This window comes from Solea solea, chromosome 8 (genome assembly GCF_958295425.1).
Source record: "Solea solea chromosome 8, fSolSol10.1, whole genome shotgun sequence".
Classification (NCBI taxonomy): Eukaryota; Metazoa; Chordata; class Actinopteri; order Pleuronectiformes; family Soleidae; genus Solea; species Solea solea.
Window position 1 is genome coordinate 21,776,127 of NC_081141.1, and position 18,875 is coordinate 21,795,001.

Below are 18,875 nucleotides of genomic sequence, written 5' to 3' on the forward strand. Positions count from 1 at the left end.
TGCAATCCATTAAATATTCATTTTACAGGTTCAGTTTTCAGAAATGTGACAGCAGATTCCAGCAAATGGAGAACACCCCCCCACTTTCCTGAGGCTTTTATTTTGGAACCGAAAGTGTGCTGCTGTGGTGAAAGTAAACACTAGTGGGGTAACGTGAGGTAAGGCTGTGTCAACATTGTAAATTCACTTCACTTGTGTTATTTGCATATGTTTCTCTGTAATTAGTGTAAGTAACAGTCACCTGTGTCGATTTGTACAACGTCACTGTCAAGAAAAAACGATTCAGAGAAGCGTCGGAGTTGCCTGTTAGCTTGTTTAGCTGCTGTTGTTGCAGAGTGACGACTCATTCTAAACAGCTTAGCAAATTTACACACGAGCAAATCTCTACTTAAATCCATTTGACCTTTGGTATATTACTGAAAAGTAAAAGTCCCTTTCCAAAAGGGAAACCTAATATCTACTCAAACGCACGACAGAATCAAATAAACTTTGACCCACTTAATCCTCGACACGAATGTTCTGTTGTCAAACTATCTGAAGCCCTCCTTACACATGCTCTTACGGTAAAAGAAAAAAACCCTGAATCAAGCTGAATTGAAAGGATTTATCCAAAACTCTACAGTTAGAAGAAATCCGTTTGTTTTATCGCATCTCAATGTTTTCGATAAAAAAAGTGCAAATGTGAGACTTTTAACTTGACATTTCTTTAAAAATGTACAGTAAAAATGTGTGATTTCTAGTATACTAGTAGATATCAATGTGCTCATCACAACTGTATCACTCTTGTTTAGAAAAATTAAAGTTATTAGATCTCTGAAACGTATGGATATCTAAATACAGTGCCCTCGGTTTTTTAATTTTGAAAACCGGATGTGGATATCCTAACGAATCAGCTTGATTGAACTTGGTTCGTTCCTTGGTTTGTTTTTACCGTAAAACCCTTTGTAAGGAGGGCGTTAAAATTCTTTCAACAGTACAAATATTGTTTTGATTTAGTCGTTACTTGAACCATGTTACTATGCCTGTTTTCCCTGTGAGTTAAATAAAATAAAGTGAACAAATACATTATATTTAAAAGAAGTATTGTTAAAATATTTTATATGATCTTTGACATAAGCTATACCAACATATCTATTATGATTAAATATATGAATAGAAATATAGTGCATGCATAATTAAATAATGCAAATGTTTCCTCATCTCCAGAGTTGTTGCAGCCGTTAATGTACATAAAAGGCTTATTTGAGTCTGGATGCCCTGTACTGTTACAAATATAGGGTTGGAGATAACCTTATCAACGTAGTCGTAACAAGACTTGCTTTTGCCAAATGTACAGTTTGTATTATTTATAAGGAATTACTTATTTCTTTACTTTCCTCTGCTTTGCATGATATTGTTTTATGACCTCAGACTGCACGTCCTGAGCCATGTTGGTGAGAGTAGCCGCCCGTAGCTGTCGCGTAACTAGAGGCTGCCACAGATTGTGGTGTGGTGCTCCTCAGCTCACGGTCCACATCAGATGTGCAAGTGAAACTAAGGCAGGCACAAAGAGATCTGATGAACAGCAGCACTGGGAGGCAGCGAGCGAGCTGCCTTTTTCCAGAGCCAGGATCGGAGCCTTTTTTCAGGAAAGGCCTGTGCTGAGGAATCCATTTCTAGAGGATGCCTTGCTCAGAGGTTACCTGAAAAGACACCTTCCCCATGAGGTGAGCAGGAGTGTGCTGTTGGCTGTTTGATCTTACTATCATTTCCATTAGGGATACATGATACTGGACTTCTTGCTGATATAGAAACAAATGTAATGCACACGTTTGTACGTCACAGGCTGCTCGCTCAGACTTGTGTGCATTTGGAGAGCGCGTGGCAAATGAGGTGGACACGTGGGGCAGAGAGTGTGAAATGACCCCACCACAGCTGATACAGTTTGATCCCTGGGGTCAAAGGATAGACCACATAGTGACCTCTCCAGCCTGGAAACGCATGAAAGACCTCTCAGCAGAGGAAGGACTGGTCGCCATCGGCTATGAGCGGTCATTTGGGGAGTGGAGGTGAGATGACTGTTCCACTTTCTGTCTTCCTTATTCAGATCAGTTCTGTTCCTCCCAGTTTCAGTGAAAGTGTGTGTGTGTGTGTGTGTGTGTGTGTTTTACAGTCGTGTGTACCAAATGAGCAAGTTGTACATCTTTTCTCCCTCCTCTGGTCTCTACACCTGTCCTCTGGCCATGACTGATGGAGCTGCTAAAGTAATACAAGTATGTTAACAAAACAAATAACCTCACTTGTAATGCCAGAGGTCAGGCCATCTACCTCAAGGATTTAAAGACAAATGGATGTATTTCTTTTGTGTTACTATTCAAGATCAATGGGGGATAAAGGAGAATTCATCACCAGATAGTATCTATAACTGTACCATCGTAAATTTTGGCAGCAAACCAGAGTAGGCCTGCAACGATTATTCAATTAATCAGTTATTAGAAGAATCGTCAACTGTTTTGTTAATCAAAGTTGTTTTTTTTAATAATTAAAACAGGCTTTCAGATTTTCCAGCTTCTTAAATACGAAGATTCACAAACACAGAACAAAGAAATAATAAAAACTGAATCATTTTGGTTCGTAATTTCCATGTTTGAGAAACACCGATCAACATTTTTCAAATTTTTCTGACGTTTTATGAACCAAACAAATACTCCATTAAGTGAGAAAATAATGGACAGATTAATAGAGTATGAAATATAGAATAGAGTATGGGAATACTTTTCCCTGTAATCTTTTTTGAGCTTGTAAATCAAGTGATTGACGTGCATGTATGTGAAGTCCATAGGCGTAACATCGCCGGTAGATGAAGCCTTCAGTCGTTTGACCACTCGTGAGCCTGAATGGTTTTGGACGTCTGGACAGTGGATGACAGAAAGGCAGGGAGGATCTGATGTAGGTCAGTAGAAACGTTCACACGGCCTGTACATACCTGACGTCTGACCAGAAGTGGACAACACACAAAATTACACTGGCATATCTGCCCCCGACTGAATCTCTGGCATTAGGGTTAGCTGCCAAGTGGTATGTGTTGGATGGTGCAACAGACCAAAACACTAAACTGAGCTCATGTGCCTTTAGTTGAAAGGGTTCATATCTACAAACAGTGGGTTAGAGTCCATAAAACAAAAAAGAAAAAGTAAATTTTTCACATCATATTCTTCTTATCTTCCAGTTGACACTTCATTGTTGTAGTCATAGTTATCTGTGGAGGAACTGTTTTGGCTTTTTTTTATTATTGCAATGTGTCACCACACATTGCCTCTAATCTTGTACGTCCTCAGCCAGTGGCACAGAGACGGTGGCTGTACCCCAGTCAGACGGTACATACAAACTTCACGGTTTCAAGTGGTTCACCTCAGCAACAGATGCAGACATGACTCTCACACTGGCCCGAGTGCTGGACGGCACAGGAGCCACCACTCCAGTAATATTGACTTCTCATCCGTACTGTTATTAGTCAATCCTTGTGTCACTTATGATCCATTTACACTCTGCGTGTGCTTGTCTCTCCTCTCTGTCCTGCAGGGCAGCAGGGGTTTGTCCCTGTTCTATGCAGAGGTGAGTCGAGATGAGAGTGGCCAGCTGAGGGGAATAGAGGTTCAGAGGTTGAAGGACAAACTGGGCACGCGACAGATGCCGACCGCCGAGTTACTGCTGGACGGGCTGCCGGCACACAGGGTCAGTCACACATTAGAAATTGTATTAACACTGGATTCCCTTGCTGTATTGTGTAAATCTAGTGTTGCTACTGTTCACTTTGTTTATGCAAAAAGCTCAATGTTTTAATGTCCAGTGTGTAGTAATTACTTATATTTAATGGGTGGGGAGACTTCCACTTTTCCACTCACACCTCCCTCTCACAGCGTCATCAGGGAACTACATTGATCTAAGCATGACCACAAAGGATGTCTTTCTCACTTGTTTGCATAGTAAACTTCCTCTTCAAATAAAAACGCCCTCTGACTGGTTTGAAAGTTTGGGCTGCTCTAGTAAAGCAAGGCCCCTCACATATGATATTTGGTTGATATTTTGAAGCAGTTACACACTTATATAATTTGACCGAATTGTATTTTCTTGATTTTCGAGGTCTGTAATATGTCAGTGTTTCCCAAACCTGGAAATGTCTTTTTTTGTCCACAAACCCAAATTATTGATTTTTTATTATTTCTTTGTTATATGGAGCAAAGAAACCAGGAAATATTCACATTTAAGAAGCTGAAAAATCTGAAAATTTAATTTTCAGCCTTAAATTTCAGCCAATAAATCCTCCTAAATGTTGCCTTTACAGTGTGCCTTTACTTACAATTTATGGAAACCAATTTATGTTAAAATGCCATTTCTTTGTATCGCAGTTGTTTTGTTGAAACAACATGCAGCTAATCTAATCTAACTTCAAATGTTTCTTTGACGTCTGTATTTCTTCTCTACATGAACAGCTTTCAGAAGAAGGGAGAGGTGTGGCCTCCATCGCTAACATGTTGACTATAACCAGGATCCACAACAGCATCTCTGCAGCAGCTGCAATGAGAAGGCAGGATATTTATAGTCAATCCTCTAAAGTCAGTGAATCAATAGCAACTGGACTTGGCAGCGAGCATTCAGTTAAAGTCAGGTTAATTCCTGGGTTTCACCATCAACTTTCACAACTCAAGAAGCCTTGTGTATGAGATCTTCAAGAAATCTACAAGCCCAGTTGCTGCTGATTCAGTGTCTCCCCCAAATTATGTGCGTTGCAAAAACACTGTCCAATTAACCTGATTATTAATCGTATATGTGTTGATGTGTGTGTGTGTGTGTGTGTGTGTTTTCACAGGGTGGTCCAATTATCTCGTGACTATGCCACTCGCCGCTCCGCCTTTGGAAAGGTTCTGAAAGATTACCCACTGCACATGCAGACTCTCGCTAGGATGGAGGTGAGATGGCAGGAAGTCAATGATCTACAAAAAACTGTGTTCAATCTTTCCCATAATGCTTTACCTTTGTGTGCCTCTGACTTGGACAGGTGGAGACCCGCGGGGCGTTCCTGTTAGTGATGGATGTGTGCCGTCTGTTGGGCCGGGAGGAAAGCGGCATAGCGACTCAGCTCGACACGTACCTCCTACGTTTGCTCACTCCTGTGGTCAAACTGTACACTGGAAAGCAGGTGCACGGCTTGTGCAAGTTCATTTTTATTTTTGATAATAGTCTGTCTGTTGATTTTCCTTCAGAAACCACTGTTTTGTTTTGTCCCAGGCAGTGGCTGTGGTGTCAGAGGGTCTGGAAAGCTTTGGTGGACAGGGCTACATTGAGGACACCGGGTTGCCTGGACTGCTTCGTGACGCACAGGTGAGCACGATACCAAAACACTATTAACTATAGCTGTGATTCCCAAAGTGTGGGCTGTGAAGTTTCATTAAATATAAATGAATAAATAAGTAAATATGTTTTTCATTTTCAGTTTTATAATTCAGTTTGAAATTGTTGTAAAATATGTATGATATATTTTATGAAAAATACTTATAAGTAAATAAAACTAATCCATGGTGTTCAAGTTATTTTCTTTTCTTTTATCTATATCAGATAATATATATATATAGTAATATTATGACAAGTATCCATTGTCAGGCGGTCAGAATACAGGCCTAACATTTCAGTATTTGCACTCAATGTTAATTTTAATTTCTTATTTATGTTGATGGATAATTATGCACTGTGTTGTGAAGTTGTAGTTAAGGTCTTAAGTTTGGGAATGGCTGAACTATAGCAACACTTTTCTTTATCTCTCAGGTTTTGAGTATTTGGGAAGGTACAACTAATATTCTGTCTCTGGATGTTCTGCGCTGTGTGGCTCGCAGCTCAGGAATGGTTCTTCATGCTTACTTCGCACACGCTAAGGTACGAGGTCAGATCACGCAATGATCCACTCAAGCAGGTTTCACTTATGACAGAGCTGAACAAGAATGTTGTTTTCCTCTCCTTGTAGTCGCTGCTTGCAGGTGCATCCAGTGTTCCCTCGTTGGGCCCAGCAGTGAATGCGGTGGAGGCTGCTCTCTCTGAACTGCACAAGTTTGTTCAAGTAGCAGCAGAGAGAGAACACGGCTACCTGGAGCTGGCAGCCAGAGACCTGGCCTACAGTCTCGCGAGAATCTACGCTGGTAGGTACCAAAAAACTAGAGGTGCAACTATTATTCGATCGATTGATGACTAAATGAATCGTCAACTATTTGATAATGTTTATAAATGTTTCGTTTGTTTGGTAACGGAATTCCAAACTGGATTTTTGTCTCATTTTGCTGCACAATAAATACACCTATGAATGTAAATAATGTTCCCTGAAACTTAAAAGACAATCCAACTTTATGATTAAAAAATAATCAATGAAATCAGTTAAGCATACAAAATGACATTTACGTATATAAACCTGCAGTAAATCTTTGTGTACACTGTGTGAATGTATTCAGGTGCCCTTCTTATTGACCATGCTTGTTGGAAAGGAGCCTCTCCATCTGACACCTATGCAGCTCTCAGGTAAAAGAAAAATAATGTGGGTTTTTGTCAGGTTTAGAAATTCCATTCATATGCATTCATTCTACTGTATGTTTTTAATTTTTCAGATGGTGTGAACAGGATTTGTGTCCTGTGGTGAATAAACAGGAGAGGGGCTGCTATGACGCCAACACTCCACCACTTGATGCGGCACTGGTGTATGACCAGCCTTCACAAGAATGAACGTTCTGTGCAAACAGATACAGCTGACATTTCTGCACCTAACTATGCTTCTGACTCTGAGCATGGACTGTGTAATCATGTGTGTATGTGAACACTTGTGGATTCACTACTCTTTGCAATATAAAACCCATTTTTAGAGACAGTGTTGCTGAAAAAGTGTGATGTGGATTAAAAAGAAAGAAAGTGTTTTTCACATTTATAGTCAAACTCATCCCCAGAGCTAATTCACTTTCGAAACACAAGTAAGCAAAGATCAACAGACCATAAGTGAAGTAGGACATGGCTCATGGACAAGAGTAGACCTGACTGTATGGGCAGGTTTGAGCTTAAGTACACAGTGCCTTCAAGTACTGTTGGAAAACTTACTCTAAAGCTGCCAAAACTACCAGTTTCTTCATCCAAGTTCAGGGGTCTCAAACTCAAATGAACTGGGGTCTCACTGAGCATCTCGTCTGGTCCATGATCATAAATTATATCATGAAATTCCATCATGATATTGCAATAACAATATTTGTGGTGATATTTCACAGAATTTGAAAATAAAAGTGTTTTTGATATGGATTGGATCTTTTTCCCGAAGTGCAATTTTGTTTGCAACAGGAGTCAACAGGGTACTTTTTTTTTTATTTAAACAAACTGGAGGGAAGATAATAAGAAGTACAAATACTTGTTATAGTGAATGTGTTTGTTTTTTGTTTTTTTTTTGAATGTGGGGAATTCGTAATTATTGAGTATTGTAGATAATTTGATTATTAAAAAGAATAACACCTCATTCAGTACAGTTCAGTAGCAGAGTTAACGAGGAGTCTTATCTTTTTTTGAAACTAAACTTTCAAAGTTCAAAAACAGCCCAAAACATTGACAATGGCACAGAAAACATTGTTTTCTGAGCTAAACAAAGGAGAACATTAAAAAGTAGAAAAACATAAACTAAAGATACATTCAATATGTTAATAGACACATAATAACACAATAGACAATAAATAGACACTAAAGGATTACAAAATCGCAAGTCAAGTAAATACGAAAGAGGATTAGGCCACATATGATTTTTTTGACACAAAATAAAAAAAAATTTAAAAAACAGAATTCTGACTTTATCTCAGAATTCTGAGAAGAACGTCAGAAGTTTGGCCATTAGAACATGTGGACCTCATTCTCTTCCGTAAGTAAAACACATCAACAGTCTTGTACAGAACTGGAGTTAACGAAGAGTCCCTGAACGCAGCGCACGTCGGGTTAGACGTGAACAGTGGGCGGGGTTTAAGGCAGAGGTGAACACAGTGTACAACAACATTTTAGAAACTGAACACTCACACACAGTCATGGAAACGTCTTCAGTAAAGCAGCCGTATTAGAACTGGAACTACAGCAACAACAAGATCAATATTTGTTCCGGGACGATTTTTTATGAGGAAGTAAACAGGCTACAACTAACAGCACCACCACCGGTCCATCAACGCACCACCACCATAGACACAGCTCCAGGTTAACGTAAACCATGTCTTCAGCTGTTTTCCTGTCAATCGTGGTGCTGTTGTCTTGTCAAGTCAGGATCACCTGTCCTCGTTAAACACACTGTTGGACCTTGAACTACTCACGATGTCTCTGAAAAGCAACAATGATGAGGTCGGTGCTAACACATGAATTACCAGCAGTTTTTCTAGCTGTCACGTGATTAGTCTTAACTGTTTATTCTGTGTTTTAACACAAAAGTAAAGATCCTTCACATACAGGTGGACAGATGATGACAGGGGGATGATGTACAGCCTATAACAGTGTGTTGTTCCCAAAGACCCACAGATGAGTAGCTGGTAGATATTTTTTGGGTCCCCAAAATAGATTTGCATAATTTTCCCAACCTTTTAGTTTCAAATTTATGCATATACGTTTTAATACATATACATTTTTTTATAACGTCCAAACATCTCTTGGAAAGGACAATTATTGCTCTTGTCATAGGTGATATTGTGATTTAGAGCGACTTATTTTGTTAATTAAAATATTGATATTTGCCCTGGCATATCAATTATTGTATTTGCACGAGGAAGAATGACAAATTAATATTAATAAAATATCAACCGGATGTTGTTATTGGTAGACTCATTGTTATAACAATTTTGTATCAGACACAAAAAAGGGTTATTAAGCCATCCCTACTTGTCATCTCCCTTTTAATGACTAAATATACTAATTTAGACTTATTAGAAGCCTAGAAGATGGTGTTTCTTTTATAAGAATTAGAAATAAACCAATTTACCAATTTTGGCTGATAACTGATATGCAAGTTAGCACATTTTTTTTCATGAAAATGTGATGTCTGCTGCTAGGCTACATTCAGAACACCAGGCATGATGTGAGTGAGAACTGGTTGTTTCTGGGCTGTGTGGACACAAAGTGGGAATTTTCAGATGAGAGTTACGTCATAAAATCAGAGCAGTTTCTACACTCTCTCTGGGTTCATTGGGCAATTGCAGGAAAAGTGGCAAATCAATGAGAATGTATGATGATTTTTTTTTTTAAGTTCCTCTTTCGTCAGTCAGTGTGTTTGCTGTAAATGCTAACACACTGACTGACAAAAAGATAACTACACTACACTTTGTTTTCCAGCACACATTATCACAATATAAAATACTTCATGATAATGTTTTATTCTAAGCAACTGGTCTTATGTTGATCATGTATGGCATTAAACTAATATCCAGCATCGAAATCATGACTTATATATGTTATTACACAACTTATATATGTTATTACACATTGTTTTTTTGACCTTGAATCACTACAGGTTTAATATTATGGATGCAAATAATTTCATAATCGATTAATATTGGTTATTTTCTCAATTAGTCGATTAGTTCTTTGGTGCATTAAGTGTTTCTCAAACCTGGGATTAACGATCTTCTCAAATGTCTTATTTTTGTCCACAAACCAAAATGGTTGTGGTTATTCAGTTTTCATGATTTCTTTGTTATATGAAGCAAATAAACCAGAGAACTTTCACATAGAAGAAGCTGAAAAATCTTGTTTTATTTACTTAAACAAGGCAAACAAGATGGCAGGCTCCGCCCCCGTCGGCCTCAATGCGTAACAGACGCCAATAACAATATTTCACTTTCACTCCTTGGGGCAAAGTAATAAACACTCAAAGTGATTCATTGGCATTAAAACGTTTGACGATCCATTTACTAATCGATTGATAAACAAATTATCTACTAATTGTTGCAGCCCTAGATAATATTAAGATAAAAGACATTTTGTTTTCCAGTGTGACCATGTGATGAACCTCAGTGCCGTGGAGCGCTGTGCGTTTGTGAAGAGCACACCGGACTGTCTCATGGAAGATGGCTTCATCAACTACCTCCAACTGGCCTTCTGTCTGCTCCCTCCCAACCTCACACCGCTCACCATCACACTTTGTGTAAGATCTCTCTCTCTCTCTCTGTAGAGTTGTGTGTGTGTGTGTGGAGATGGTTGCCATAAAGAGGCATGAAAGTCTGCGGCTCGACAGCAGCTGACCTTTGGAGGAAGTTGCTGTGGGAGACCCGGGGATGACCTAAAAGCTGAATAACCGGGCACAGTCATTTCAAGGATGTATGAACGCAATCAAACACGCTGTTGTTCTGTATACATGGTATATTAGACACAATGGGATTATTATAGTCAAACAAGGCCATCCGGATGGAGAATGATAACATTAATAACAGTTATCATCACCACTATCATCTGCATCATCTCATCCAGGGTGTGACAGGTCTCCTCTGGGACCCTCATATGACCCTCAGGAAGGGATAAGGCGTAGATGAAGGATTGATGAGGATAATAATGTTAATAGTAATTGTTTTAGTTTTAGTAAATGAGCTGTGAAGCTGGCTGTTGATGCTCTGGAGTCAGCGATACCAGTAAAATAAGAATAGAGAGGAAGAGAGTGCAAAGTAGAGGGGGGGAGGGAGAGAAAACATAATGATTGTTATGATAAAGTGTGAGTGCTGGGAGAGAAAAGAGGGATTGGAAATGACATCCACTGTTTATGGTCATGTGTGATGCTGCAGAGATACTGGTTTGGTGTTTTGAATGAGCTTTCTATTATCTTTGATGTTCCAATAGAACTATATATAAAACACAGGAGGCTATTTCATTTATACACTTTGCTGTTTTGGAGAAAGGATGTTGCCCCTACAAAGACGTCGCAGCACAATCTCATAGTATCATAGTAATCTCACATTTCTCAACTGACACTTGAGGGTCACTTGTCATGTTATGTCTAGTATATTCTGCAAATAGGCTGCATTTATCAGTCTCAGCTTACGCTTTATTTGTGGAACACGTTGGATGTGACTCTGTGACTCTGCTTCTCCACAGATGATATGGCTGCTCTTTTTATTTGTTTTTCTTGGACTCTCTGCATCCAAGTTGTAAGTATCTCTCTGTGTGTGTGTGTGTGTGAGAGCATGTCATGTTCTCTTTTTACGCTTCAGAAAGTTTCTAAAAACAATTGGGCATGACTAGATTCAGCTCGGACAAGTGAAACGCCTCATTTGCAGCTCCCTCATACACAGACTGTATGAACAGTCAAGCCCTGTACATGTGGCTCACATGACTGGAGAGTTTTTCTTTCACTTGCTTTGTAAGAATGTGAGATTTCCTTTAAGGAACAGTTTGTTCTGCATTTCTACCTCAGTCTATAAACACACTGAACACTGGTATGTTGTGTTGATGGTGAAGTCACAAGTTTAAAGGGTCTATATGTCAGAAATGTATGATATTAAGACATTAAATGACCATAATGTGTCATCAGAGATGAAGGAAACTTTATAAAACATGTATGCATTGGCTTCACTGATGGATCAGGCTGCAAAAGTGTGTTTTTTTGTTTTGGTCTGTTGTGTCACCCACTCAATAACACATTTATTCAATTCATTGATTGCTAAATCAACACTTTTGATAATCAATTAATTGGGTTGAGTGTGTTTTTTTTTATAATTAAAACTAATTTTAAATTGCACTGGGCATAAGTGCATCTCTGTCGAACAATTTAAGCTACCACACAAAGTTTTAAACTCGGATTGCAGTAACCACAATATACCACCTTTAATATGCAATGTTCTCACTATCTCCTTGTTATGTCACGCTCTCTCCTCAGTTTCTGTCCGAACCTGTCGGCCATCTCCACCAGTCTGCACCTCACTCACAACGTGGCTGTATCCTTTATCTCCATTTTGTTATGATTTTCGGATTTTCTTTTCCTGTTTACTAATATATTTACTCTCCCATACCGATTATCACTCAGAGTACGTGTTGTTTTCTTTGTTTATCCATGAGAAAGATTCTCTTTAACTTGTTGCTCAGGGCGTTACGTTCCTGGCTCTTGGTAACGGAGCTCCTGACATCTTCAGTGCCATAGCGGCTTTCACACACCCGCACACTGCCGGCCTCGCCGTCGGAGCCTTATTTGGTACACAAATACAAAAATACTTATACAAAAACGAAATAAAAAAAGCTTTTTAATTTGACTTCCACTGATCGCTCTCGCTCTCTCTCTCTCTGCTTCTCGCCACAGGAGCTGGAATATTTGTTACGACAGTAGTAGCCGGCAGCGTGGCGCTGGTCAAGCCTTTTGCCGTGGCCTCTCGTCCATTTCTGCGGGACGTCATCTTCTACATGGTCGCAGTGTTTTGGACTTTCCTCATGCTGTACAGAGGGACAGCAACACTCGTAGAAACAATAGGTACACAACAGGTGCACAAAAACACCAGGGCCAACAAATTTCTATACAAAATGTATAAAATGCCCAATGCACACACATGCTTGTGTCATGTGTCCTGGAGATTAACAGAATGGAAGACACGCTATGGGAGACTTTAAAGGCATTTATTAATTTGTTTCATACGCAGCCCATGCTCATAAATGTCACAGAACTCCCAGAAAAGAAATCAGAAGACTCTATCGCCGCCGCAGATAGTCGCTATTCAATTATTTAGGACGTAGTTCTCCAAATGTCATTGAATCAGAAGCAGCAACAACTTTCTAGTTCGAGTGACCACATCAGACTGCAGTCTCAGCTACTACTTCATTCCCAACAATCTGTTCAGTGACTACAGGAAGTATTTTTTTTTGTTTGCAGCAACCTCACTTGTATATCTTGTTCAGAGAAGCAGAGCAGTTAAAAAAGGCACATTTGTCTCTTTGCTAAACTTCAGCGATCGTGTCTAAAGATTTGTACGTTTGTGTTTTTTGTTCGTAGAGGCTGCATTTTTTTTTTCTTTTTCCTTTCGTCTTCTCCCTCTTTAGGGGCAGACACAGTGGACGACGCTATATTTGATTTGAGATTTTAGCGCCAGATTTGAGCCGTATTTTCTCCCTGATGCAACCTTCCCATTTATCCGGGCTTTGAGACCAGCACAAGGAGTACACTGGATGTTGCCTCCAGGGGCTGAGGTCAACTTAGATTGCAATTACCATTAAGCAATGGGGATTGGGTACCTTACTCAAGGGGCAACACAGCCTGGCAGGGACTCAAACTGGCAACCTTTGCGTCACAATCCAAGTTCTCTTTCCACTTGGCTCCACTATGGGCTGCCCCAGTTTGTAGCAGCTGCATACTTTGTTAGATTAGGTAAAAGAGAAGTGAGACTCAGGTTTGTGCATAAGTTTAAAAGGTGCTAAATAAAGAGAGAGAGGTTTAAAAGGGATGTTGACATCATTATTATCGCCACACATAGAGCAGAATGTATGTATGTATGTATGCTTACAAAAACTGTGACTTCACTTTGTTTCATTTCCTATTTTTCCTTCTGTTTTTTAGGATACCTGGGCCTCTATGTGGTTTATGTGTTCACTGTCATCATCAGCGCTTACATCTACAACCGGCAAAAATATTCAGTGAACACAAGCATCCCGAATGATGCACAAGTTCAAGGTCAGTACACATATACCTACACATTTCTATTAACCTTTATTTTACTGGGAATTCATATTCAGATCTTAAAGCAGCTGCAGCTCACAGTAACTACTTTATTCTATGACTAAGAAACATTTAAAAGGAGTAAAAAAAATGTTTCCACAGTTTCCAGTGATGAGATTCACTCGTCCGACGATGACGTTCCTTACCTGACTCCTTCGCATGAGTATGGTAGGAGACCGCCATATAAGTTAATGTGCAGCAGGGTTTTTTCTGCACATTCAGGATCATAACATTCGTGTGTGTGTGTGTGTTCCAGAGTCAGAGTACAGGCCACTGCTGCCATATTCAGAGTCCACCAGTCAGATCCTGCTGAGCTCCCTGAACCCGGTGGACAGCAGGAAGTGGAGGAGGAAATCATGGAGCTGGAGAGTGCTCAAAGTGGTGAAGGTGGGCAATGAAGCCGGTGTTACAATGTGTCCTAAAAACACTTCTTTTCTTCTTGGCATTCGACTCAGTGTGGATTTATACTGCGTGTGTCCTATAATTTGGGCTTCTCACTTAGAATGTGTGTTGTGCTCCAATATAATATAAAACATATAAACACAACCCCTCATCTCTACAACAGTATTACTGTACCATGCCATAATTAAATATTAGAACCATAAACAATTACATAGTTACTTATGTCACATGTGTTATTTACAATGTACAGTCCCATTTAGGAAAGAGAATAAAACAAAACAAGAATGGCGAATAAATAAATAACTAAATGAGTGGGGAAAGAAAGAGTGAAATAATGAATACAACTCAGAAAGTAAAAATAAATAAATGATGAATGATCAAAACCAAGGCTGCTTCACATGTGTTACAAATAATATTCAGTGTGGGGTCAGGCATATAAAACTCTAATAGTGTTTTCCACTTTTTCTATACATGTTAAAAAAAGGATTCCATGTGGCATAAAAACTAAAAGCAAATCTTCTCTAAAACCAAATGATGAAGGAGATCATTAATCCACATCTTAAAGGTCTGAGGGAGTTTCTCCTTCCACTTCTAACTATGAGAGATGCAAACGCTATTTTATCTTTGTGCCTGGCAGCTAAGATGAACATCATGTGAGGTTATTCCAAATATTGCAGTGCAAGGTTCTATGTGTAACGTTTTAAATATTTAATAAAGAGTAAACTGTCCTAATGGTCCCCTTGGAACCGAGGTTAAGTCCTAAAACTGAGTCTCAAGAGAGCTGGGTTTGTGTGTTTAATGTTTTTTTTAATTACTGTACAGTCAACTATGTCTTAAATGTGCTTTATAAATAAATTGGCTATTTATAAAGGAGTTTTTGTCATGTAAAACCTATCTTGCACTCTCCAGACACCTCTGGAGATCCTGCTGCTGCTCTGTGTCCCCGTTGTCGACCCTGATAAAGAAGACAAGAACTGGAGACGCCCGCTTAACTGTCTCCATCTCATCACAGCTCCTCTGGTGTCTGTCCTCACCTTCCAGTCAGGAGCATGTAAGTGTGACAGCAGTCAACAACGTGACGAGACTTACTCCAGCGGCCACAATCAGATGAAATACAGTGTTGAGCGGGATTTAATGTGAAATATGTACAACCGAGACCTTACGCATTTACAGCAGTTCACAATCACAATTCAAAACATTGTAGGACACTGTTGATATATGAAAATATGATAATGCACTTATACACAGCTTTTTACTGTGTCTGTTTGTCCTTATAAAACACTGAACCTGTTTGTTGAATTTTCACATGATGAGGAGACAATAACCAGCTGTAAAAACATCACATGTTAAATATAATGACTAACAAAGTGTATGAGATAGAGAGAGCAAGAGATTAGCTTACCATGGCTGTTTTGTTTCTCTGTCCTGAAGACAGTTGATATGACCTATGAGGACATAAGTCATATGCCCGCTCCTATTTCGGCCATCTAAGGGCTCAAACTTGCGGGCCACAAACAGTCCTCCAATTAATTTAATATGGCCATACAATCGATATAATCGATAAGTTATAAAGAGCTATTACTGTATTTTCTTTTTAACTTTCTTACAAATAGCCTCTTTAAATTATTAGCCTGTAATCTCCTTCTTGTTTTTTTGTTTTTAACTAGATGGAGAATACATGATCCAAGGACAGTTTCCCCTCTGGTTGTTTACTCTCCTTCTGGGACTTTTTCTGTCTGGCATTGTCTTCTGCACCACTGCTAATGACCAACCTCCCAAATATCATTCTGTAAGTATGTGTATGTTTGTGTGTGGTGATTAAAAAGGAGGCTTATTGTTATATAAATTGAGATGGCTGCAAACACAAACTATAAAAAAACAACAACTCAGAGGTGAATTGTACTGCTCAGAAAATTGATTTATTCGACAAGTTAAGTAAATATTTATTTTCTTTTCCCTTCTTTAGCTCTTTGCTCTTTTGGGCTTCATAGTGAGTGCAGTGTTGATCAGCGCCGTGGCCTCTGAGGTGGTCAGTCTTCTGCATATGCTTGGAGTGGTGCTGACCCTCAGCAACACTGTGCTGGGACTCACGCTGTTGGCCTGGGGCAACAGCATAGGAGGTGATGTTTGTGAATGTCAGTTTTTTGTCTTAAAGTTTAGTACTTTATACAAATGCATAACTTGTGATCTGGATGCCTTTCAGACTGTTTTGCTGACATCACCATTGCCCGGCAGGGTTACCCACGGATGGCCATATCTGCCTGCTTTGGAGGCATCATTTTCAGTATCCTTACTTTAGAACCATGGTTCTCAAACTGTGGTGTGTGAGCTTCCTCTGGTGGTAAAATCATAAATACTGTTCATACTTCGGTATGTAGTCCAAAATGTGAAAAAAAAGTCATAGGTTAGTATGTCATCCAAAATGTGAAAAAAAGTCATACTAAAGTATGTCGTCCAAAATGTGTCAAAAAAGTCATACTATATAGTATGTCGTCCAAAATGTGACAAAAAAGTCATACTTTAGTATGTCGTCCAAAATGTGACAAAAAAGTCATACTTTAGTATGTCGTCCAAAATGTGACAAAAAAGTCATAGGTTAGTATGTCGTCCAAAATGTGTCATAAAAGTCATAGGTTAGTATGTCGTCCAAAATGTGACAAAAAAGTCATACTAAAGTATGTCATCCAAAATGTGACAAAAAAGTCATAGGTTAGTATGTCGTCCAAAAAAGTCATACTTTAGTATGTCGTCCAAAATGTGTCAAAAAAGTCATAGGTTAGTATTTCGTCCAAAATGTGTCAAACTTTAGTATGTCGTCCAAAATGTGTCAAAAAAGTCATAGGTTAGTATGTCGTCCAAAATGTGTCAGAAAAATCATACTTTAGTATGTCGTCCAAAATGTGACAAAAAAGTCATACTAAAGTATGTCGTCCAAAATGTGATAAAAAAGTCATACTAAAGTATTTCGTTCAAAAAAAGTCATACTAAAGTATGTCGTCCAAAATGTGACAAAAAAGTCATAGGTTAGTATGTCGTCCAAAATGTGATGAAAAAGTCATACTAAAGTATGTCGTCCAAAATGTGACAAAAAAGTCATACTTTAGTATGTCTTCCAAAATGTGACAAAAAAGTCATACTAAAGTATGTCGTCCAAAATGTGACAAAAAAGTCATACTTTAGTATGTCGTCCAAAATGTGACAAAAAAGTCATAGGTTAGTATGTCGTCCAAAATCACTCCAAAAAGTCATAGGTTAGTATGTCGTCCAAAATGTGACAAAAAAGTCATAGGTTAGTATGTCGTCCAAAATGTGACGAAAAAGTCATAGGTTAGTATGTCGTCCAAAATGTGACAAAAAAGTCATACTTTAGTATGTTGTCCAAAATGTGTCAAAAAAGTCATACTATAGTATGTCATCCAAAATGTGACAAAAAAATCATACTAAAGTATGTCGTCCAAAATGTGACAAAAAAAGTCATAGGTTAGTATGTCGTCCAAAATGTGATAAAAAAGTCATACTAAAGTATGTCGTCCAAAATGTGACAAAAAAGTCATACTCAAGTATGTCGTCCAAAATGTGATAAAAAAGTCATACTAAAGTATGTCGTCCAAAATGTGACAAAAAAGTCATACTCAAGTATGTCGTCCAAAATGTGACAAAAAAGTCATACTCAAGTATGTCGTCCAAAATGTGACAAAAAAGTCATACTAAAGTATGTCGTCCAAAATGTGACAAAAAAGTCATACTTTAGTATGTCGTCCAAAATGTGATAAAAAAGTCATACTAAAGTATGTCGTGCTAAATGTGACAAAAAAGTCATACTAAAGAATATCGTCCAAAATGTGACAAAAAAGTCATAGGTTAGTATGTCGTCCAAAATGTGACAAAAAAGTCATAGGTTAGTATGTCGTCCAAAATGTGATAAAAAAGTCATACTAAAGTATGTCGTCCAAAATGTGACAAAAAAGTCATAGGTTAGTATGTCGTCCAAAATGTGACAAAAAAGTCATACTTTAGTATGTCGTCCAAAATGTGACAAAAAAGTCATAGCTTAGTATATCGTCCAAAATGTGACAAAAAAGTCATACTAAAGAATACCGTCCAAAATGCGACAAAAAAGTCATACTTTAGTTTGTCTTCCAAAATGTGACAAAAAAGTCATACTAAAGTTTGTCGTCCAAAATGTGAAAAAAAGGTATACTAAAGTATTTCGTCCAAAATGTGTCAAATAGGTCATACTTTAGTATGTCGTCCAAAATGTGACAAAAAAGTCATACTAAAGTATGTCGTCCAAAATGTGACAAAAAAGTCATAGGTTAGTTTGTCGTCCAAAATGTGACAAAAAAGTCATAGGTTAGTATGTCGTCCAAAATGTGACAAAAAAGTCATAGGTTAGTATGTCGTCCAAAATGTGACAAAAAAGTCATAGGTTAGTAAGTCGTCCAAAATGTGACAAAAAGGCATACTAAAGTATGTCGTCCAAAATGTGACAAAAAAGTCATAGGTTAGTAAGTCGTCCAAAATGTGACAAAAAAATCATAGGTTAGTATGTCGTCCAAAATGTGTCAAAAAAGTCATACTATATAGTATGTCATCCAAAATGTGACAAAAAAGTCATAGGTTAGTATGTGGTCCAAAATGTGACAAAAAAGTCATAGGTTAGTATGTCGTCCAAAATGTGACAAAAAGTCATACTTTAGTATGTCGTCCAAAATGTGACAAAAAAGTCATAGGTTAGTATGTCGTCCAAAATGTGACAAAAAAG

General features: G+C 38.5%; 2 protein-coding genes across 2 annotated transcripts in view; both read left to right on the forward strand.

Annotated features, from left to right (window-relative positions):
* Positions 1–77: 77 nt before the first annotated feature.
* LOC131463427 (acyl-CoA dehydrogenase family member 11-like) lies at positions 78–6,884 on the forward strand. The gene is made up of 15 exons (XM_058635126.1): positions 78–158; positions 1,411–1,706; positions 1,825–2,048; positions 2,153–2,252; positions 2,815–2,932; positions 3,318–3,460; positions 3,562–3,714; positions 4,473–4,567; positions 4,850–4,949; positions 5,039–5,179; positions 5,269–5,361; positions 5,803–5,910; positions 5,999–6,170; positions 6,477–6,543; positions 6,630–6,884. Exons 2-15 carry the CDS (start codon positions 1,428–1,430, stop codon positions 6,742–6,744), a joined length of 1,908 nt encoding a protein of 635 aa, XP_058491109.1. The 5' UTR covers positions 78–158; positions 1,411–1,427; the 3' UTR covers positions 6,745–6,884.
* Positions 6,885–8,019: 1,135 nt separating this feature from the next.
* Positions 8,020–18,875, forward strand: part of slc8b1 (solute carrier family 8 member B1) — a 60,378-nt gene continuing 49,522 nt past the window's right edge. Inside the window, exons 1-13 of the mRNA XM_058635778.1 lie at positions 8,020–8,373; positions 10,013–10,165; positions 11,107–11,159; positions 11,888–11,945; positions 12,094–12,199; positions 12,305–12,472; positions 13,550–13,663; positions 13,811–13,876; positions 13,965–14,095; positions 15,020–15,161; positions 15,778–15,899; positions 16,077–16,230; positions 16,314–16,394. Coding sequence (XP_058491761.1) covers positions 8,347–8,373; positions 10,013–10,165; positions 11,107–11,159; positions 11,888–11,945; positions 12,094–12,199; positions 12,305–12,472; positions 13,550–13,663; positions 13,811–13,876; positions 13,965–14,095; positions 15,020–15,161; positions 15,778–15,899; positions 16,077–16,230; positions 16,314–16,394 — 1,375 coding nt within the window. The 5' untranslated portion in view covers positions 8,020–8,346. The remainder of the gene's footprint in view (positions 8,374–10,012; positions 10,166–11,106; positions 11,160–11,887; positions 11,946–12,093; positions 12,200–12,304; positions 12,473–13,549; positions 13,664–13,810; positions 13,877–13,964; positions 14,096–15,019; positions 15,162–15,777; positions 15,900–16,076; positions 16,231–16,313; positions 16,395–18,875) is intronic.

Excerpts from the sequence above, each read along its gene's own strand:
- LOC131463427 (XM_058635126.1), top strand. The coding sequence starts at position 1,428 with ATGTTGGTGAGAGTAGCCGCCCGTAGCTGTCGCGTAACTAGAGGCTGC. Across the intron at positions 2,933-3,317 it reads GCAGGGAGGATCTGATGTAG|CCAGTGGCACAGAGACGGTG; the intron begins GTCAGTAGAAAC and ends GTACGTCCTCAG. Across the intron at positions 5,362-5,802 it reads GACTGCTTCGTGACGCACAG|GTTTTGAGTATTTGGGAAGG; the intron begins GTGAGCACGATA and ends TTTATCTCTCAG.